This window comes from Cyprinus carpio, chromosome B19, assembly GCF_018340385.1.
Source record: "Cyprinus carpio isolate SPL01 chromosome B19, ASM1834038v1, whole genome shotgun sequence".
In the NCBI taxonomy this organism is placed as follows: Eukaryota; Metazoa; Chordata; class Actinopteri; order Cypriniformes; family Cyprinidae; genus Cyprinus; species Cyprinus carpio.
In genome coordinates this window covers 1,555,598-1,579,286 of record NC_056615.1, presented here as the reverse complement: position 1 = coordinate 1,579,286, position 23,689 = coordinate 1,555,598, and the positions used below count along the sequence as shown (strand labels likewise).

General features: G+C 37.8%; 1 protein-coding gene across 2 annotated transcripts in view; it reads left to right on the top strand.

Annotated features, from left to right (window-relative positions):
* LOC109111109 (retinoic acid receptor beta-like) overlaps nt 1–23,689 on the top strand; it is a 201,871-nt gene that overhangs the window by 101,693 nt on the left and 76,489 nt on the right. The window contains exon 1 of one of the 2 annotated variants that reach the window (XM_042744849.1): nt 21,890–22,441. The exons of the other annotated variant lie outside the window; for it this stretch is intronic. Within the exon in view, the coding sequence (XP_042600783.1) occupies nt 22,312–22,441 (130 nt within the window). The 5' untranslated portion in view covers nt 21,890–22,311. Of the gene's footprint in view, nt 1–21,889; nt 22,442–23,689 lie in introns of those variants that run through there. 2 annotated transcript variants of the gene reach the window in all.

Here is a 23,689-nt window from a genome sequence, read left to right as displayed (position 1 = left end):
AAATTTACGAGACAGTTGTTGTCAGATTTGATCGGTGATTTCAAACAGGGAATTTAATCATTAGTTGGGTACACAGCTTTGGAGAATTGTATGATCTCCTATTCAAAGAGATATGAGCTGTACTTGCATAGCCACCCGAAAGGCATTTTAAAGAAGGCAGCAGAGTGAAATGACTTGCCTTAAAAGGACTTTGCTTCATGCTGAATATGCACACTTCCTTCAGACTGGACTCTCACTTAAGATTGTGAAACACTCTGTGGAGTCTGAATGGGGCACACTTTTATTGTGCACTAAAAAAAGTGATACTATTTTTTATTTATTTATTTATTTATTTATTTATTTAAGGTAAGTGGTTGCAAACAATTTATTTTAGCTTAAGTTAGTCAACTAAATTTCTTTATTTAAATGTAGATAAAATAAATTGATTGCAAACACTTAACTTAAAAACTTTAGTAAATTAAATGAATCTTTTTTTTTCTCAGTGTAAGGCTGTTTACAGTTGCCGACTGTGCTCTCAGTTTGCAAAAAAAACCAACAAAAAAAAAACCCATCTACAATGATAAAAAAATATCCATATATCTGATTTCAGGTTTATTTTGACAGAAAGTTCTAAACCCTTGAGATATCTCACACTCTCCCTGGCCTTTTCTGTACAACATCTGGATCACATCTGCTCCCACTAATGAGGGATTCAGTCTCACTCCACAGACAGCTCTCACCGCCTGGCAAACTTTTGTTAAACCAGCACCAAAGTCTGAACAAGCTGTTTTTCTGGTTTGCTGAATAGAATTCATAAGATACTGTATTTTTAATTTAAATTTGTTATTTGTTGAATTTGTTAAAAAAGCAGTTGGTTTGCTATCAAACCACCATTTCTATATTATTATTTTATTATTTTTTTATTCATGGCTTTAATAAATCTGTGTTTGTGTAACTTGTTCTGTTATGTCACAGACAGCACAGGCTTATAATTTGTCACCAGCTCATCTCTGCATAGCATTCCTGACCATCGCCGCCTCACTCTCTCCATGGTAGCCACAAATAAATCAAGAAAACTGCCGTCTTTGTCCGTTCATTAATAGGCACAACATGCGTCCATACAAAGCGCAGCTTTTCTGTGAATGGACTTTGATTGAAAGCTAGACTCTTTCAGCAGTGCTGTTCTTATTCTTGTGCTGTAGCACTTTGTCTGGCTGTCACAGCACTAATTTATTACTACTTAAAGCTGAGACAGTTTTCACAGCAGTTGTTACTGGAAAGGGCCTGTGCTGCAGTGTAAACTGAGAACAGCTTTGCTCATGCTAATGAATGACACTTTCAGAGAGCTCATGCAAATGTTAGATGCTTTTTACAATTACCAGGGCACAAATATGTATATATATATATATATATATATATATATATATATATATATATATATATATATATAATATATATATATATATATTATGTGCAGGGATAAATTATTTATAATAAATGCTGCAAAACACTCGTAATGTAGAGCATGATGCTTGCAATGTCAAGGTTATGGGTTCAACTCCCAGGGAAAGCAAGGACTGACAAAATGTGTGCCTTGCATTGTAAGTTGCTTTGGATAAAAGCATCTACGAAATGCATAAATGTAAATGTAAAAATAGAAATTGTCCATTTTTATTTCAAATGATGAATAATGAATCAGACATGGTTTTAGTGAGCACACCTGAAGCTGTAACTTTACTGTCTATGTTTGCAGAGTTGGTATGATTTCTGCAGTGTAGTTTAGAAAAAAAACGATGCAAAACACAGTATCACTTAAAGATGTTCAATAGTGCTTAGCACTGAATTTGTGAAGTGTAGTGTCCCACAATGTTATTGACTCAGTTGATTATTATTTAGTGTTGTACAAAAATAGCAAATGTCACACAAGGCCAATATTCTTTATTGTTTAACAATGTTTTGCTCACTGTTAGTGCTTGTTTGCAAGTGTGCATGTTGCAAGGTTGATTAATTGTACTTTTTTTGATTGTGGATTCAAATGTTTGACCATGAATGGTATTTAAAAATATATATTCAGCACAGCAGATAAGGCTGGCAGAATATGGGAAAAACATAATGCATTTAATTTCTACAACGCTGACGCAAGCATCTCTCTAAGGGCACTTGTACGCTGTATGCTTGTTTCTGTGGGATATAAAAGGCTATTATTTGGTTAGAGTGTCTCTGAAGTCTGTTTTCCTGGATTTGGTATGTCTCTGAAAAGACAGCACGGAAAATAGGTTGGTGATAAGAGAAGCTCTTCACAAAAACATCTTAATGCTATTTAGAGAGCTGCTGTAACATGAGGGCCTGTACACACTGATAAATGGCTGAGTTTTACAGGAACACGGTCTGAAACTCTGTGAATGATGATGATGATGAAGAAGAGCAATGCTGAGGTCAAGGGGAATATTTGAAGCAAAACACATACACACAACACACACAAACACACAAAAAAGGGATGTGTTACCCAACCCATCTTTGTTTTGCCCAAGTCCTGGTGTGTGTGTGTGTGTGTGTGTGTGTGTGTGTGTATATATTATATATATATATATATATATATATATATATCTATATATATATATATATATATATATATATATATATATATATATATATATATATATATATATATATACACAGTGGTGTGAAAAAGTTTTGGCCCCTTCCTGATTTCTCTTTTTTTTGTTTTATTTGCATGTTTGTCACACTTTAATGTTTCAGATCATCAAAAAAATGTAAATATTAGTCAAAGATAACACAAGTAAACACAACATGCAGTTTTTAAATGAAGGTTTTTATTACTAACCTGAGGGTGTTTAGGGGGGCTAGAGAAGTTTTGACATGCCCTGATATTTGTGTTTTTTTCAGTTGCTTATAAACACATAAATTGATAAAGTCTAATAACACTGTAATCAGCACAAACTGGGCTACAATAATATGTGAACAGCATGTATGTACATGATTGTGTTTTAGAGAAAGTGACGTTTATGCGTGGTTATTGAAAAACTAAATTTTTAAAGTCACTGAAAAAAGACAATAAAACACCTAGAGAACATTTTTTCACAAGACTTTTGAGAACAGATTTTGAAGCCTAGAGTTTTTGCTTCAAAATGATGTGAAAATCATCTTGATTACTCGCTCACAGAAAACAATATATTGATTTACATTTTTTAAGACACTTTTTGTGTAGGAAAGGTATATGCAAGAAGACGTCAACTATTATGCATAATGCTGTGATTCACACCTGAGAAGACAAAGGCCCGCATAATGAGCTGCATAATGAGCCTTTCAGCCAGGTGTGTGACTGAGAGAGAAGAGTTACAAGAAAGACTCTTTTAAAACTACATTATTAACATTATTGTGATGGTCACTGATACTAGTACTAATTTACAGAAAAAAAGAACACAATTACCACATAGCACACATATTATCAGTGATATTTACAGCTTACTTGATACATTTACACCTCAGAGGATCCCGGGTATAACACATTCAAAATACTTACACCAGAGTAGATATTTATGAACAGAAGCTTAGTTACATTCATAAACACAAGCATGCTTTGTATGTAGGCCTACAGTATATATAGTTATAAACAAATGTGGCTATATTCGTGAACAGAGAACAGCCTATCTCAGTAAAGTTTTGTCTAACCATTCTTACTGACATTAGGCTAGCAACAATATATATTTTTTTTATATCGTATTGCTGTTTATGTTATATAACATAAAAAAAAAGAAAAAAAAACATCCTGGCATGGTGAGACATTTAGATGCTGTGAATGAAACTTTATAATGTTTCACTTGATTATACATTTAGTCAGGAATTATAGTTTGAAAAAAGTCTAACTAGTAGAATGTGTACAGGTTATGTAAAAACTAATACAAGTAGGATAATAAAAAAAAGACTTACTCATGTTTAGAATCTCTGCTTGATCAAGCCACTGCATCAATAATCCAAAGCTTCTTGAGGTGAATTCTTTCTTATTTGTCACAGCGAGTCTTTTCTGTGGTGAATTCAGTCTCATTCCTCTCAGCGCAAAGTGCAAAGTAAAATGTAAAAAACTCGCTGCTTTGTTTGTTGTTATGGGGCGTTTACCCGCTGCAAGCTTCACATGGATGATTATAATGCCAATAGCGTGCTCGGCGCGTGGGCGTGGTCACATTAGATATAATGAAGGAAGATGTGAAAGACTGGACATCGCGTTGGTTTCATATGGATTACGTTATCACAGAATAGCACTTGCTTAGTTTAAAAGTAGACATGTCAAGCTTTCTATAGATATCACTCTCCTGTCTCTGTGTTGAGTATTTGTTGAGTTACAGTTCATTTTAATGACGCGTTTCTAAATGAAGATCACCGCAAGGCGCAGGCTGCAGACAAGCGAAACTACATCGCACCCTGTTTGTTTTCTTTATTTTATAAATGCACAAAGTTTTGTTGTTATTATGTGTATACAAAATGCCTCAAAACGCATATTTGCTTTAGTCGACCCCAGAGGGTTAAGGGAAAACAAAATCCAAAACTACATGGCCCTGCGTGAAGAAGTGTTTGCCCCCCTGTTAAAACTGTGGTTTATCACACCTGAGTTAAATTTTTTTAGCCACACCCAGGCCTTATTATACTGACACCACTGTTCGCAATCAAGAAATCTCTTCAAATAGCCTTGCCTGACAAAGTGAAAGAAGACCAAAAGATCCTCAAAAGCTAGACATCATTCCGAGCAAAGAAATTTCAGAAACAAATGAGAAAGAAAGTAATTGAGCTCTATCAGTCTGGAAAAGGTTATAAAGCCATTTCTAAAGCTTTGGGATTCCAGTGAACCACAGTGAGAGTCATTAATTACAAATGGCAAAAGCATGGAACAGTGGAGAACCTTCCCAGGAGTGGCCGCCCGACCAAAATTACCCCAAGAGCACAGCGACGACTCATCCAAGAGGTCACAAAAGACCCCACAACAACATCCAAAGAACTGCAGGCCTCACTTGCCTCAGTTAAGGTCAGTTTTCATGACTCCACCATAAGAAAGAGACTGGGCAAAAATGGTCTGCATGGCAGAGTTCCAAGACAAAAACCGCTGCTGAGCAAAAATAACATAAAGGCTCTTCTCAGTTTTGCCAGAAAACATCTTGATGACTTTTGGGAAAATAATCTGTATTTTTTGGAAGGTGTGTGTCCCATTACGTCTGGCATAAAAGTAACACCGCATTTAAAAAAAAAAGACCATCATACCAAAAGTAAAATATGATGGTAGTAGTGTGATGGTCTGGGGCTGTTTTGCTGCTTCAGGACCTGGAAGACTTGCTGTGATAAATGGAACCATGAATTCTGCTGTTAACCAAAAAATCCTGAAGGAGAACTTGGGTTCTGCAGCAGGACACACCAGCAAGTACACCTCTGAATGGCTGAAGAAATTCAAAATGAAGACTTTGTAGTGGCCTAGTCAAAGTCCTGACCTGAATCCTACTGAGATGCTGAGGCATGACCTTAAAAAGGCGATTCATGCTCGAAAACCCTCCAATGTGGCTGAATTACAACAATTCTGCATAGATGAGTGGACCAAAATTCCAGACTCATTGAAAGTTATCGCAAACGCTTGATTGCAGTTGTTGCTGCTAAGGGTGGCCACACCAGTTATTAGGTTTAGGGGGCAAACACTTTTTCACAGAGGGCCATGTAGTTTTGATTTGCTCGTTATCGCGCGACTCTTTTAGCATGTTCTGAAGGCAGATCAACGTTCACGACGAAACAAATATGTACGAAATGTAACGAAGCAGAGGTCAGCTAGTTCCTTACTTTCCACGCTGAAGCTGAGCTCGTTCACCAGCTTAAGTGAAAATTTAACGTGCCTAGGTTTTAAGTTTTTTGAGTCTTTTGCTGTAGTGTACATTACACAGACATCACACCCTGATATCACATCAGTCTTTATGGGACCTTACTAACGGGTTGTGTGTGAACGCAACGCACATTGTTCCGGGTAATCACAAGGCAGTGTGAAAGTGCAAATTTAATGTCTAGCGAGGTTAACCCGGGTACAAATGCCGGGACACATTACCCGTGTATTTGCCGGAATCGCAGTGGGAAAGGGGCTTAAGTAACTTAAATTTTTGACACAATATTGCCAGTTCCCTTTCAGTCGGTCACTCTCGACGTCACGTCGGTGACCGACTATTTGGGATATCGCTTCGATAGACCAATCTACTTATAGTGTAAACTAAACGAGCCAATGCACATTGACATGCAGTTATTGCATCCAGCTGCCGCTGATCACAGTGTGAGTATAATAAGGCAGCAGGTGCAATGCATACCAGCTTTTCGCTTCTGAGGCGAGCGTTAGTATCGTTCTGCTCAAACTGTGTCTAGCTGTGAACTACGAGTTCAGCACGCTCTAGGAAGCTTTGTGTGTTGGCGAGACGGCGCTTCTGGCTGCACTACCCCCTGTTGTGTTGCAAGTGGCCAATTCCTCTGTGCACCTCAGCACTAAAAGAGCATTTTTTAAAGAGCAAATTTCTCTAAAAGAGCTTCACGGGTGCGTCTTTGTAAAGTCAATGGATCGTCCTTATAAGGATGCCATTTTACCCGTGCGTTTCTGGGTACAGTCATTACCTGGCAATGGGTGATGGTCACAATCGCTCCCTCACGTGTCAGGGCATCAAGCACGCTGAGGTGACCTTCATGGATGAGTCATATTCCTACTGTGGGAAGATGACCATCTCGGAGCTGCAAACCAGGCTCCGCTACCTTCAGGGGGGCGGAGTCCCATTGTCGCTGCCACGATCTTGGACTCGTTCTGGCAGCTGACAGATGAAAACCACTTCCAGCAGTAGCATAGGCAGTTTGAGGATTACAATGGTGGCAAACCCTGCAGGGAACCAAAACTCTGGGGACCATCACTCCTCTTGCACCTCCGATCTGTGGAGCAACCCACGGAACACGCTGGGCTGTCTTCAAAGAGCGTACCAGCGATATCCAGTGGGCTTCCCCCCAACCAGATGTTGATCTCAGCATCGGAGGGAGACCTTTCCGATAAAGATTCAGCCCCACTGCCGCCCTCCGGGACGGTGGCAAAGCCTGAATCGGATCCGGAGATGACAGCTATGCTTTCCCGGGCCGCGTCAGCCCTCGAGAGGGATAGGGTATATTAGCCATATATTTTATATATTTTAGTCTCGGGATCAGTTGTGCGAGCACAGGGACCTGGTGTTCCGGCACCTGAGCTCGGGATCAGTTGTGCGAGCACAGGGACCTGGTGTTCCGGCACCTGAGCCTGTTGGGCCTTCAGGTCAACTGGGAAAAGAGCAAACTCTCCCTGACACAGAGGATCTCTTTTCTCGGTATGGAGTTGGACAGACAGCATGCCTCACAGAGGAACGTGTGCAGTCGGTACTAGCCTGCTTGAATACGTTCAAGGGCAGGACAGAGGTCCCACTGAAACTTTTTCAGAGGCTCCTGGGGCATATGGCGGCCACAGCGGCACTTACACCGCTCAGCCTGTTACATATGAGACCGATCCAACACTGGCTTTATGGAGTCCAGAGGTTGGCGTGGAAGCGTGGCACTCACCGGGTCCAAGTTACACCGGCCTGTCACCAAACCTTCACCCTGTGGTCAGACCTTGCATTCCTTCGGGCAGGGGTGCCCCTAGAGCAGATCTTCAGGCATGCTGTGGTTTACACGGATGCCTCCACCACCGGCTGGGGGGCCACATGCAACGGGTATGCAGTCTCAAGGGTTTGGACGGGCCCACAGCTGCATTGGCACATCAATTGCCTAGAGTTGTTAGAAGTGTGCCTTGCCTTGAACCGTCTTAAAGGGTGCTCACGAGGCAAGCACATGCTGGTCCGAACGGACAACACAGAGACCTCCACACACAACATCACAAAATGTTCTGCTCCCCTCCCGCATCACGCAACAAACCACCCGCCACCTCCTCCTCGGGAGTCAGAAGGTTCTCTTCATGCTGTTCACATTCCGGGCCTGCTCGACCGTATAGCTCTCGAGCAATGCTCCCGGGAGATTGTCACCGTGTGCAGCTCCTGCATCAACCTCGGGTTGGTTCTACCCTCGTGCATTTGTTAAAGCCTTGACTTGGTGAATTTGCAGGATAGCCATGGCATGCAGGGCAGAGAGAGCTTGACCCACAGCACTGTAAGCCTTGGCAGCGAGAGTGGCCGACAGCTTACAGGCCTTGGATGGGAGACACAGACTTTTCCTCCCAGTGGCGGTGTTTTGCGGACACAAGTGCACCGCAATCGCACTCTCCTGCTGGGGAATGTCGACGCACCCCCTAGCTGCCCCATCATCGAGGGTAGTGAGGACAGAGGAAGGAAACGAGCGGCTTCTGGCCGTAAAAGGGGGCCATCCATGACTACGTCACTTTCCCATGCACATCCGGGAAGAAAGGAACCAGAGCAAAATGTGGTTGTGAGCCGCGCTCTACACCAAAAATCAATTGAACAGCCGTGGGCACTCAGGGCTGGGCGGTGTATTCACCTCCATCCTGATGCTCACAGATGCCCGGGCAAGCACGGCTGTCAACTCTGGGTCCGATTCGGCAGTGACGACAACACCCGAGGGGGGCAGCCCCGCCGAATCTTCATCCACAGGTCAACAGCCCATCCCCCGATGCTGCAATCGACATCTGATCCCCCTGCGGCAAACCAAATGACATGCTGGGACTGCCGTAAGACAGCCCAGCAGAATCACCCAGCAGCCGCAGAGGACAAGCACTGCGGAAGGGGTGAGAGGTCTATGGGGCGTGTCCCGACGGAGGAGCTCTCACTGTCACCCTCAAATCTCCCAGAGCACTAGCCGGCGGTCCTCTGCTCATGGCAGAGAGGCCGGGATGGGTAGTGACTGAGGGGTCTGCTCCTATCCCTTTAAGAAAGAAGAGACATGATCACAGCGTTGCCATGGTCACACACGCAGTGCGGGCATGAACCATTCACGAATGCATCTTCAGCGTGCTGAATGCCCAGACACAGAAGACAATGCTCGTGGCCATTGTCAGAGGACAGGAAACAACTGCATCCAGAAGGACACGGACGAAACGGCGTCTTTAAAAAGACACGAATCGTCCATGATTTGCTCTTTTAGGAAATCTGCTCTTTCAGTTGGAGCCCCCAGGGAAATGGCTGAAAGGGACACAGCTGTTCGCGCCGTACCGCCAACCAGAACAGCTTCCTGACTCACAGCAGATGAATGGCTTTGTGGAGTATAACAGCTTTTCATACAACCACTCGGCTCCGAAGCAAAAATCTGAAGAGTGGATGCACATGTCCCCTATTTATACCCGTAGGCCCGGGGAGTGGCTCAGGTATGTAAAATCCACTAGCCAATTTTCATTGCCATTTTCTCTTAAACTCAGAGATGATTGGCCTCCCAATTGAGACCCCATATGTCGTTCGACATAACTCGAACTATTATTGCGCCAGTGATAGAAATAGTTTAAAAAGAAATTTTGTTCCTGAACACTCTAAATCCTAAGTTGAGTCTACGCAACAAGACTGCTTAAATGATTTGGTTTTGTTGAATATTAGTGTTTGATTTATCAAGTTTACCTAATTGTGATTATCTCATTGTGTTTCAATCAGTTTGGTTTGGTTTTTCCAGTTTTCCTGTTTGAGTTCTGTTGAGTCAATATTGAATTGAAGTTGAAGTTGCCGCATGCTCCCCTGGTTATTTAAAGACTTATTAAATATTTTGCATTGGACTACAACTGTAACAGAACACTGAACCAAAAGAACATTCACTACAGTGTACTTACAAACTGTCCATCTGCTCTGTCAGAAACAGGGAGATCGTTCCCTCGAGGATCAGATCAAGCGTGCCCCACACTGTTCCTGGGCTAGAAAAGTTTTTGAGTGAGCTTCACACAGTAGTGGATGCTTGTGAGCTGTGAAGCCCTATTCATGTGTACCCAGCAGAGGAAAAACACCAGACCCATTCCGGGCTTGGAGCCCAGCCAACCATCAGGTACACCAACCACGTATTTCAAGCCAGAGCCCACCGCAGACCCAGAGCCCATGCCCACCATGAGCTAACGCCAGAGGCCCATCAGCGAGTCTGAATCGGCGTTTGCCTCTTCTCCTCAGGCCTTTTCCACACTAATACCTTTTTGTTTGAAAACCCATCTTTTTCTCTCCATTTTGGCCTTCCATCCACATTGAGATGGTATTTTTGCAAGCAAAATGGAGCTTTTTGAAAATGCTCTTTAAAGTGGATAAATTTGAAAATGTAGTTTTCACATTGTAGTGTGGAGGCTTTTAAAAACGATGATGCATTTTTATAGCCATGTGAATCATATTGTACCAACTGACATCTATGTTTATACCAGTATTGTGCCTGTTATGTGCTATTACCTTGTTGTTAAAGATATGCTACTTTTTACACGCTTCATATTAAAAAAAAAAGACGAAGAAGATCCTGCCAGAAAAATTGTGTGAAAACTTATGTCTGTTCTCTCTGTTTCATCTCAGTGAACTTTTATGAGGTTTTACACATGCACAGTAGGGCGATTTTAACATCTTCTTCCATATTCCGAATGAGAAACGTTTAGAAAACACTAAGAGCATTTTAAAATGAAAACTCAGTTTTCAAATGCATCTGGATTAATGAAAATGTAGCCTCCGTCTCTGCCCTACCTCTAACCCTAAACCTAACCATTTCTCAGCATTAACCCCTTAACATTTTTTAACATAGACTTGAAAGTGCATGATCCAAACTTAAACTTTTATAATTCATGAACAAAAACATTTTATTTTATTTTGTACGTACCATTTTCATGGTAATGCAATGTCTGATTTTAAAATGGTTTTTAAAGGATGAATTTTGAGATTTTAAGTTTTCAGTTGATATATAATTTCTGATGATTTCTAAAGTGTGATAGAGAAAAAGGCAAAGAAGTAGACATAATAACTCCTGTTATTATGATGTAGATTTTTGAGGGTGCACTCTTGTCATAAATTATTTTATTAATTTTCCTACATAATTTTTAACAAAAAACATTGATAAAATATCTATTTAGGAGTCTTAGACCTTTCCAACGATATATATTGTTTGTCATGATTAGATAAGGATTTAATTGTAGTATAGTGAAGTAAACGTAGGCATCCCACAGAGGGGACAGGTGACAGTAATAAGAAGCAAATACAAATAGAATCAGTCTCTTCTTTATATACAGATTTTGTACAGCTGTCGGAGATATGGAATGCACCACAAATTGTTTGTAATGGATTTAAAGTGTTTTTGGTCCGTTTTTGCAGTTTTCACTTAATCTACCTGTTATGTGTTTTTTTGTTGTTGAGAATTGGTTAGACACATTTGAAAGCAATGAGTTCCTAGTTAATATAGTGAGTCCAAGAGATAGCTTCATGGTTTTAATAGTGAGACAGTTTTTGTTGCCTTGGCAGTGAGAACAGGTCATAATCATACATATTTAGAATTGGGGTTATAAGTTAAGAATCAGATAATGTTTAATTCAGATCAATAAATTAAATGATTAAAAAAGAAATTAAATATAATAATTTTATTCTTACTTGAAATGCCCAGTGAAGGGCACTTGAAATTTTCAGTGAAAATCTCCCTTACCACATCTGTCAGATTCTGAACATTAACTTACATGCTATAGATCCATTCCTGTTGTCACATAACATCACCATCCCATGTTGACACACACACCCACACACACACACATACAGGTCTGACCCACACCAGTCCATGTGGCACTAACAACAGATTTGCCGGGTTGCTGCTGTGACCTACAAGAGTCAAGACAAGAACAGAGAGCACTGCACTTACTTGCAGTGATGTTTTACAATGCTTGAGTGTTTGTGTTGTATTGAGTGGGTGAATATTTCTTTGTTTATATTTTGTGATGTGAGATACAAAATCACTGCTGTTGGGGGTGGGGGAGTATACAAGAAATGAAACAAATGTGGGGGTTGGGAGAGAGAAAGAGAGGCATTTGGAGGTGATATGGAGCTCTGATGGGGTGTCTTTGAAAAATGAAAGAAAATTTTGAGACAGATGAAAATATGAAATAGTTGGAGTCACTGAATATTCATTTAAAACAGTGAGGAGAGAGGAGAAGGGAAACACAGAACAGAAGAGGAGAGGACAAAATCCAACATAAAAGACAATTGTGACCCTGGAACACAAAAGCAGTCATAGGTAGCACAGATATATTTGTATCAATAGCCAACAACTACAGATTTTTCTTTTATGCCAAAAATCATTAGGATATTAAGCAAAGATCATGTTCCATGAAGATATTTTGTAAATTTCCTACCATAAATATATCAAAACTTCATTTCTGATTAGCAATATGCATTGCTAAAGACTTAATTTGGAAAACTTTAAAGGCCATTTTCTCAATATCTTGAGTTTTTTGCACCATCATATTCCAGATATTCAAATAGTTGTATCTCGATGTTATTCTGTCCTAACAAACCATACATCAATGGAAGGCTTACTTATCTGCCTTTCACATGATGTATAAATCTCAATAAAAAAAAAAAATATATATATATATATACTGTATACAGTGTGTGTGTATGTATATATATATATATATATATATATAGTTATATATATATATATATATATATATATATATACATATATATATATATATATATTGAGAAAAAAAAAGGTATGACTGGTTTTGTGGTCCAGGAACTAAAGAAATTATATTTGAGAAAAAAAAAGGTTTGCGAACATGTTGTGTTGTCTTCACTTATTGCAGAATTAAGGTATGTCATTAAGGGAGCTGCACAGTAGTCATCTTTTCATTATATTTTAGCATCATCTCTTTCATTCTGGGATCGGAGAGATGGGCCGCATGAGAGGGAACAGCAGCAGTGATGGAGTGCGAGCTGGTGCAGAAATCTATTGATTTTCCTGTACCAACCCGGGTAGATGAAGAAATGCCAATACTGGGATTCCACCCGGACTCTGTGGTTCATGTTAAGTTCACTTGTCATTTTCTATAATTCTGATAAAATCAAGATCCTTAACTCTGATGAAGTTATCCAGCACTGACTGCCTGTGGGTGGCTGATTGAATTAGACTGCTACATTTGTCCATTAAAGAGAGACGGAGAGAGAACAGACTCTTTTTATGAGCTCTTCTTTAAAAAAGAAACACTCAAAAAAAAAAAACTACCTATAGTAGTTATGTTAAGAAATTATGTTATGATAGGAGGATAAACTGGCGCCATGTTATGATGTGGATGATGATAACTGTCACCCTTGTTTAATCTCTGCGACACTTGGTGACACTGTAGTCCACATAACATTTCAACATTACATGTATTTACTAATGCTAATGCTCATTATTCACATAGCAAGCAATGACACTTGGTGACACTGTAGTCCACATAACATTTCAACATTACATGTACAAACTTTCTAAATGTATTTATACTGAGATGCATCATGCTACATCTCGTGCGGGAGCTGTCACAAGTTCATAATAATTTTGCAGCATAGAATACAATAAAACACACACGCTAGTCACACACATTGGGCACCCTTCACACACCTGGCACTTCACTCAGCTAATAGACTATGTTAGAGAAGGAGATTAAAAAAAAGAAGAAAAAAAACTATAACACACAAGCACCACAAATGCATCTAATCCAATCTAATGGTCCTTACAAAGTAGCACAGGCCTTATCAAACAAATATGTCTTAAAACGGGTTTAAGACATGTTTACAGAGATACAGGATTTTTTTATGGGTGATGAGAAGGAAGGAAGGATATTAAGCATTTTACTGAACTACATTCGTATATCCAGGGAAGAAATTCTGATGATGATCTGAAAAACTCACCTTTGTTCAATGCATGTATCATTTTTAATATAAAGCAATACATAGATAACATTTTCAAATGGGTGAATATATTTACTGTAGACCATCAGGTTTGTACATAGCAAGGATAAATTGCACCTTACTTGTGCGTTTGGCCGTCTGTTTATTGCACACAAACACACACGACTAATACAATACACTTAAACTTAATTACAACAACAACATCTACATCTCGAGTGAGAACACGACCTCCATCACACGAGGTGCTTAAAGCTTCTTGCAGCAAATGAGTACCGTTTACTGCCTGCTAGTCTGTAATTGGGCTCCTTCTGAACACCTGGCAACTTCTGCTCAGCTAATTCATGATGTTGTGAACGTGACCGTTCTCAGTACAGTACAGATTATGTTGTCAGATACATTTTAATGGTTTGCATTGTTTAGAGAGTTTTACATTCATCTTACAGTAGAGTGATGGCATGTCATTAAAAATCCTGTTCAGAAGAATGATCTGATCATGAACACTGCAGGTCTGATGGGCTGTGTATTAGAAGGAAGGAAGGAATGAAGCATTTGGCTGAACTGACATTCTTTTGTGACTTGTGAAGAAATTCTGATGCAGCCCATCTGAAAAACTCAAAACAAATGTTCATTGCATGTGACAGTTTAAAAAGCCAATAACGCTTTGTCGTATCAGATCAGAGTGGACCTCATTTTTTTAATTACACAGTTGTGCTCATAAATTTACACACCCATTGCAGTCCCCATTTTCGGTTAATTACACGAGTTGTGGCGGCATAAATTTACACGGCCCATTGCAGAATCCTAATAATTTAAACAAAATAAGAGGGATCACGAAAATTGCATGTTGGTTATTGTGTTTACGGGTGCTGTCCTAAACCGGCTACCGCACATCCGGCAGTTTATATGTTCTCTGGTGGCGCAGAATCCCTCAAATAAATTTATAAAAATGACTATTTATAAAAGTTTACATACCTTTGAATCTTAATACTGTGTGTCGTTTCCTGGATGATCCACTACTGTCTTTCTGTTTTGTGATAGTTGAGCAGTTCAACTGCCTGCTGTTCTTCAGAAAAATCCTCCTGCACATTCTTTGATTTTCCAACATTTTCTGAAAATTTGAACCCTTTCCAACAGTGACTGTATGATTTTGAGATCCATCTTTTCACTCTGAGGGCAATTGGGGGACTCATACATAACCATCATATACATAGAAAACATACATACACACACATATATATGACAACATAATACATTAAGAGGGGGGTGTAAACTTTTAGAATTTGATGATCAGTGAAAATAGTACTTATTTTGTCTTCTGTGAAACATTTTATATTTATGTAGCTTCTTACAGTAAGTGCAGTACCATATATATGATCTTTAAACAAAATAAGAAAAATGTACAAATCATCATCCTGTTCAAAAGTTTACACCCTCTGGCTCTTAATGCATTGTGTTGCCCTCTTGAGCATCAGTAAATTTATTCACCTTTTGTAATAGCTGTGCATGAGTTGGAATAAAATCATAGAGTCACTGTTGGAAAGAGTTTAAATATGCAGAAGATGCTGGAAAGCCAAATAATCTGCAGGAGATGGGGGATTTTTCTGAAGAACAGCAGGCAGTTGATCTGCTCAGGACCAACAAGGGACTCATGAACAACTATCACAAAATATAAAAACAGTTGTGGATCATCCACCAAACAACACAGATTATTAAGACTCTAGAGTATGTAAACTTTTGAACGGGGTCATTTTTTTATGAATTCAGTTATTATTTTGTCTTGTGTAGTATATTTAAACATCTGTTATGGGAAATAGCTTATTCAGGAGAGTACTAAATAAAATTAAAATGCAATTTTCACGATCCCTCTTATTTAGTTACAATAATTAACATATTTGCATATTCTTATGAGCGCAACTGTATTTGGAATGGACACAAAGAGAAATAATGTAAAAATTAGCTCCCATAAATATGTATAGTGTAGAAATATGCTCCCATCAGTATGTCCTTTGAATCAAATTGATCACGATTAGATGCTTTTTACATTAGTTCTTGAAAAGCTTATCCTCTATGAAAAAAAGAACATATGATGAATGTTAGTTAGCATTTAATTAGAATGATCTCCAAACACACTATACTTATATTAAAAATAAAATAAAAATAAATAAATAAATAGAAACAGAAATAGGTGTAAATCAGAGTTGGAAGGCAGAGTCTGCGACTTGGATTTGAGTCGCACCTAAGTTGTCAAAAAATGACTTGTGACTCAACTTGGACTTGTGAACAACAGACTTAAGACTTGATTCAAGACAGTCTTGTGAAAAACGTCATTTTGTTATGGCATTGCTGATTATGTCCTTAGCATCATATGTTTCTATACATTTCTCATTTTTTCACTCTCTATCAGGAAGGAACGCATATTCATCACCCACTATATGAATGAACAACAAACAATAACAATAGCCTTGTCTTACCTTATGATGATCTCTTGTTTTAATCATCATATACAGTATATTCTATTCTATTCTATTCTATTCTATTCTATATGAACTTTCTATGAATTGTATATACTTTTCCTTTAAATACAGCTATAGCCAAAGAAATGGCTGAGCTCTTTCCACATAATGAAAGTGAGACAAAACCATTTTTAATGCTTGTGTTTCTGTTGAGAAGATAGTAATCTGTACAAAGCCACAAGAGCACATCTCTCTGATGAGAGAAATCTCACCAGCTGTGGTCACACATTATCAGTTCAATTACCATCAAAGTCTATTTACAGACACAAGAAGATCATTGACCCTAACACAAGTACATAATTTAGAGGAAAAAAAAGAAAAGAACAAAAAAAATACACAGAAAAATTTATAAAGGCTGTATACAGTTGCTGTAAGAGAAGCCCTGTCATGTGTGATTGGGCGTCCAGTGCTCCTGGAGGGCTGATGTCCTGCAGCTTTTAGCTTCAACCAGCTCCAACACACTTGCCTAAAAGTTTCTAGTGACCTCAACTAACTGGTTTGGGGAATTACATATTCCTCAGTAACAGTTATTTTGAAATTAGTTAGACAAAAAGGGCATGTTTTAAGCAAAATATTCTTAAAGCATGCTATTTTTTATTTCTTAAAATGAGGAATGTTCATTCTGTTATACAATAAAAGCCTATTGTTCCAGGAGCTGACAAGCTCCAGAAGAGTCTCATGAAAGTATCGTTAAAGTATGACTTCTGTGCATATTTCAAGAGTTCTGAAACCATAAGATAGCTTTGTGCAAGGAACAATTGACATTTAAATTGATTCTCAAAATTGAGATTTTAAAACTCCATTTTTAATCTCATTAGAGTTTATGCAAATTCCAACTAATTCCAACTATTCAAACAGGCTGAGGAATACAGAAACACAATCTAGCAACACATCTGTTCCATTCCAGAAACTCTTGGCAGAGCACACAGGCTGGAGCTGGGCAACAATGCCAGAATATGCTTTATCTTGATGGATGCATTCATTATCACCTTCTAATTACAGGTGCATGTCCAGGCGGATTGATTACCTGTGTCGTGGGTTAGTGTTACCGTGAGGGGGCCGGGGACCTGAGGACAGGTGCGGGTGGGGTATTGGTTTATGGGAAGTGTACTGACTCGCTGTATTATTCATAAAGCTCAAGAGGATCTATGACTACCAACACACCCTCAGAAACTTCCATCTACACTAACAGAAACAATACCAGGGCAATACTTTGGCTTTTCACATGTAGCACAGTAGAACCATGGTATTATCTGCAGTTATTTTAGTCCTACTGTGTGTAAATATTTGGGTCTTTGAATAGTAAATTGTTGCCAGGGTATATGAAAGTATTATGGTATTGCCATCCGACACATCACTGTATGGTTACAGTTCTTACCTAGTCAAAGTATACAGTACTTTTTTCACATTCACATAAATAATAAAAGGTGCACAACAATCAGTTTCATATAAGTTCAAGTAAGTTCCATTTGGAATGTTAACTTATATAAGATAACACACACACAGTGAGGCCTGCAGCTATACATTAATGTAAGTTCTCTGACTGACCTGGGGGGGGGGGGGGGGTGGGGGTCTTCAAGATACATTTACTTGAGAAGCAAAATGACTTTTTTGTTAGTTTTTGCTTAAACAAGAAAAATATCTGCCAGCAGGCTAAGAAAAATAACATTGTTTTGCCTTTGAATTAAGATTATTTTTTCTTACCTCATTGGTATTTCTGTCGGGTGTCAAAAACCATGAGCAGTGATGCCAAGAATCATTTGTAGATTATTCATTTGGTTACTTGGAAAGACAGTGTTATTTCATCAATGAGATGCTGTTATATAGTTTTTAATAATAGTTTGAATTATTTTGTTTTTATTAAAATTATTGTCAGTAAGGTTTTAGTAATTGTTTTTGTCATTTTTATTAGTTTATATGTGTCTGTATATTATACAATATATAATAAATTCATGTTTATATTTATTTTAGTTATTTTAGTACAAGTTAACTAAATGACAGTGACAAATGTGTCCTTGGCAACTGTCTGAATAAAATAAGTAAAATAAGTTTAAGAGTTTTTGTAATATTTTATTTTATTATTTCAGTTAACATTTATTCTATTCCATGTATCAAAAAATATGTTTATGGTTTTAGTTTCAGATATATTCAAATTTAGCATATGGCTTCAGCAGGTATAGACTGTGTAATGATCTTACTGAGGCCTTGTCCCAAATCGCACCCTAAAACCTCGAGTTCACATTACATGATGTAATGCTGCTTTGACTGTGTGCTTTCAGCTCAGTGTGTATAGAGGACACTCGTGACCTTCTGAAAGCTAAAATTCTGAATGGAACACATTACGGTCTCGTGGACTTAACAGACAAGTACATACAGCGGCCATTGTAAATCCACAGGGCCGTGAAGTGTGCTGTTTGGGACAGGTACCTCTACTCCTGAGCTCTACAGCACCACACATTTATCCAATGAAAATCTGTGGAAATGCAGCGCACACCACAGAAGGCAGAAATCTTGTTTTTACATTAGCTAACATAAACCTTGCCTTAAAGATAACATATACGGCATAGAAATATACAGGCAATAAATGTCATACTTTCTTGTCATATGGGGATTAGTGGGGTAAACTTCTAGTAGTCTTGTGTCATGTGAAAAAGCAGGTTCAAGTGTCCATTATTTGTTTGTCCACGCATTCTGTTTTCCCACCTATCCTCCAGCTGGATGTCTAAACCAATGCACCACCATGTTTGACTGTTTTCTTGAGTTACTACTGTACAGTCAGTGATTTATAGTTTATTGTCAGTGATTATAGTATAGGACATATATAGTTATGTTTGATGGAGGAACCATGGAGCATGAAGATGTTTGGATAGTCATGGAGGCTGTGTAACTCCCTCTGTGCTATTCACTTCTCAAACTCACACACACACACATGCAGAGACGGCTGAAAAATGACACACACACATGCAGTACCTGGCTGAAAAAAACGAATTTGCACTTGTTACTTAATGTGCCTAATGTGAAATAAATATCCTGAGCACTGTTATGTAATATTTTGTGGGGGAACTAAACTAAAAAAAATTTTTTTTAAAAGTGCTTCATGTGGTAATATCTAAGGGTGTGTTGACACTTGGCAGGTTTGGTTCGATTAAAACGAACTCTTGTCCATTTGCACTGTCAGTGCATTTCTTTAGATTTTCTGTTTTGATGAACCTCACTCATTTTAAGGTTTGTATTTTATTGTTTAGAATCTTGTTTATCTGTTTTCTTTGTGCAGCACTTTGGTCAAATTTGGTTATTTTAAACTGTGTTAAAAAACAGTTACACTTTATTTTGATAGTCCAATTTAGACATACTAACTATAAGTAACTTTGCGACTACATGTCTACTAACTCTCAGAATAGACTGTTAGGTTAGGTTTGTAGAATACGTTGACAAAGTCAGTATGTTGTATGTTGTGGACCCATCAAAATAAAGTGTCAGAAGATATTAAGCAGACAGTCTACTAATACTCTAGTTGAAATGTAGTTGCAAAGTTACTTACTGTTAGTAGAATGTCTAAAGTGGACTATCAAAATAAAGTGTTACCAAATAAATGATGTACTGTATATTGTATTTGAAAAAGCGTCATCTGCACCAAATAAGAGGACCAAGACTTAAGTTTTCAGATGATCTCAGCTCACTTCTAAACAGCTCTGAACTGAAATTACAGCTTACAGTATAAACTCTTTGTGAGTTCTCAGCTGGTAAAAAATACCACCATTTGTACACAGACATGCAACAAGCGCATTTAGCCCAGCACACAGCAATGTTTTGTATGTTCAGTAAGCTGTCCAATCAGGTTGTGACCTTATCCTTTACCTTTTGTTTTGTAAATTTAGGTTAAAAAGGACAATGTAAATGCAAATAAACTAAAGTACTGGTTAACTAAAGTAATTATGGACTTTAAGGTGTCTTTGTTACAGTATTATACATTTAAGTTCTGACTACCTTATAGTTAAAATCTAGTGCAAATAATAATAATAACAATAATAATAAAAAATTAAAAAAAACAGTGTGCTCCTTGCAATTCAAGCAAATTCAAGGCTCCTTTTTACATTGAGTTATTATAATCAGCATTTCCGTAGAAAAGTTCAGCTCAACTATGCCTGGGGTCTGAGAAAATGCCTTGTCAAAACAAATATCAAATCAATTAAATTTTGCTGTATAAAAAATGTTGAAACACTGTTCACTGCATTTTGCCTTTGCGGGCTAGTTTACTTTTTCTTTCCTTCTTTATATCTGTTCTACTCTTCTTTAATCTCTTTTCTTTCTCTGTTTTACTCTACTGTATACCTGACTGATTTTTGTTCCATTATATTCTTCATTGGTGTACTCTGCTCTTCATCTTAATTTACTCTTTTTCTTTTCTTTGCTCTTTCATCTTTCTCTTTCTGTTGGTCTGTTTTCTTCTTTTTCGTGGTACTGTTCTATATACCACTGAACAAGAAGTGTGCTTAACTGTACCTATCTGCACTTGCAGTGTACTTTAAATCCTCTACGCATTTAAGTTTACTTGCAGATAATATCATATTAATTAAATAAAAGGCCACTTGTGTACTCTCAAAGAAATGACATTAACACATATTTTAGTTTAATATAAATACCTATCAGTGCATTTGACATTACACTATATATTTCAAAGACAATAGCAGTACTTTACATATAAGGTTACATATAAAGATGGATTCAGGTGCTAACAAGCGAGTCAAAATGCAATAATATATATTAATATATAAATAATATTTTATCAGAAGTCAGAAAGAGCTTTATTGCCAAGTATATTTGCACATACAGGGGATTTGTTTTAGTGTCACAGTCTTCCAGTACACAGAGACAATAACACACAGATAAAAAAATAAAGAATAAATAAGATGAGAATAAAAATAAACATATGCATATAGTCTAAAAAAATAAAATAAAATGAATTGTATGTGTGGGTGTGCTATAGATAGAATAGAATAGGAATTGAATAGAATAAGGTGTAGGGATGGACTAGGATGAAGGGTGGTAGCAAATAAATATAAGGTTAATGCACATATTTAAATTAAATAAAAATATACATTTAAACTATAATACAATTCCACGTAATTGTAATTAACATGCAGTTGAATGTCTGGATGCATTACATTCAGAATGCACTTACTCTTTTAATACTGTATTTCCATTATAAGCAGGCTTGCTTTTTTTAATGTTCTTTTAAATTCTATTATTTCTGTAATAAGTCTTTTTATGTATAAGCTAAAGTGGAAGTTACTACTTTTTACTCATTTTAAGTACTGCTCTCTTAGCCCAACTGCAGTGAAGTTGTAACTCAGGAAAATATTAATGTGTAGGGAATATTCTTTCGAAGGAAAATCTGTCTTGAGCTGTGTTTCTGCTCTCAGCCTCTCCTGCGTTGCGGAGCTGTGTGTGTGTGTGTGTGTGTGTGTGTGTGTGTGTGTGTGTGTGTCATTTAAAGCTTATCATCCCACAAAGGTGTGGGTCATTTGAAGGTTAGCAGCCTCGGAAGGGTTCACAGAAAGTTCACTCGCATATATTAGGCAACTCAATCTTTCATTGTGTCGGAATGAACTAGTAGGAAATGAGCTGCACGCAGGCAGGAGACTAAATCCGTCATTGCGAGTTTAAACGCGATATATTTTCAAAATCATTCATCATTATAGAAAACCGCTGCCGCTAACCGGAACGGGGCACAAGACCGAGCGGAACCGTATTTATATCCGTTTAGCGATCGTTTTTACTCTGAAAATCGCAAGTGAGGATCGGGATGGATCGCATGATGTCTGGAGACTGTGTGGAAACGGAGAGAGATCTGCGCCTGCCAAGAGTTGATGGAGTTTCTGTGAACAAATGAAGGACAACCAGACCGATATTTAATTATTTTATTCTTCAGTGAAATAAAGTGCACGATGTTTGACTGTATGGATGTGTTATCGGGACACATGCTGGAGTTTTACTCGTCCAGTTCCTCGTCATGTATGTTGCAGGAGAAAGCGCTCAAAGCGTGCTTCAGCTGGCAACACCGACGCACCAAACACTGTAGGTCTATACTTTTATTCCCTTCTTACAGTGATGCATGGGCATAACGCTTCTTTCATGATAAATCAGCATTTATTTCCCATTTGCAATTAGTAATTCTAATAAAGGATTCATATTAAATAACAGTTCCAAAAAGTGCCATGGTAATCTTCTACCAGTTCAATGGTATTATGCTAGAGTACCATGGTATCTGATACAATCACTGTTCTATTGTAGTAGTATAGTATGTTTTGATGATCACTTACCATGGTGATGCTATGTTTTAGACTTATCATATGGAATTCTTTAAAATATGGTAGGCTAATCGTTCAGTAAATACAGTATATACAATATCAGCATTTACCATGATATTGCCATCAATATACCATGGTAATACTTTTTGTCAGGTTTTGCTCTATAAACAAACACACACCTGACAAATTTCAGTTATACAAATTATGATACAATGATAAATGACAATGCAAAATGTAAAAAGTAGTAAAATGAAATTATTTGAGGTACATGGTACATTAATGTGGTCAAAAGTACTGTATTTATAAAAATGCCATGGTATTGAAGTTAAACTTCTACAGTACTTTTTGAGGCCATCCTTTGCATTACTGTAGGTGTTGCAACTGCTTGTAATTACATGTTACATGTTATTGTTTTTTTACTATAGTAATTATGACTACACTTTATTTTAAGGAGTCCTTGTTACATTGTAATTATACATTTAAGTACTGAGTAATATTAATTAACTACATGTACTTACTATATGGTTAGTGCTAGGATACGGGTTTGGCTTGTGGTTACTTGCATGTAATTATGCATATTTTATTGTTATTATAATAGTAAATACATGTAACGTGTACCAAGGACACCTTAAAAAAAGTGTTACCGTACAGTTTTAGCATGTTTAGTGAAGTCTTACCAAACATTTTAGTGATTAGTTAATGTCTGATCAGTGAAGGGCTTATGAAGAATTAAATTAGGTATTATTTATAGAAGAATGTTATTAAATTCAACATGTACATATCATAAAGCTTTCTCCAAGTTCAGGTTCTGTAACAAGGTAGGAAATTTACAAAATATCTTCATGGAAAATATCTTGATGGAACATGATCTTTACTTAATATCCTAATTATTTTTGGCATAAAAGACAAATCGATAATCTTGAGACTGGTTTTGTGCTCCAGGGTAACATATATATACTTTGAAGATGTCCATGATGTCCAAAAACACAGTCCACAGCTTTTTAGATGCAGCCGA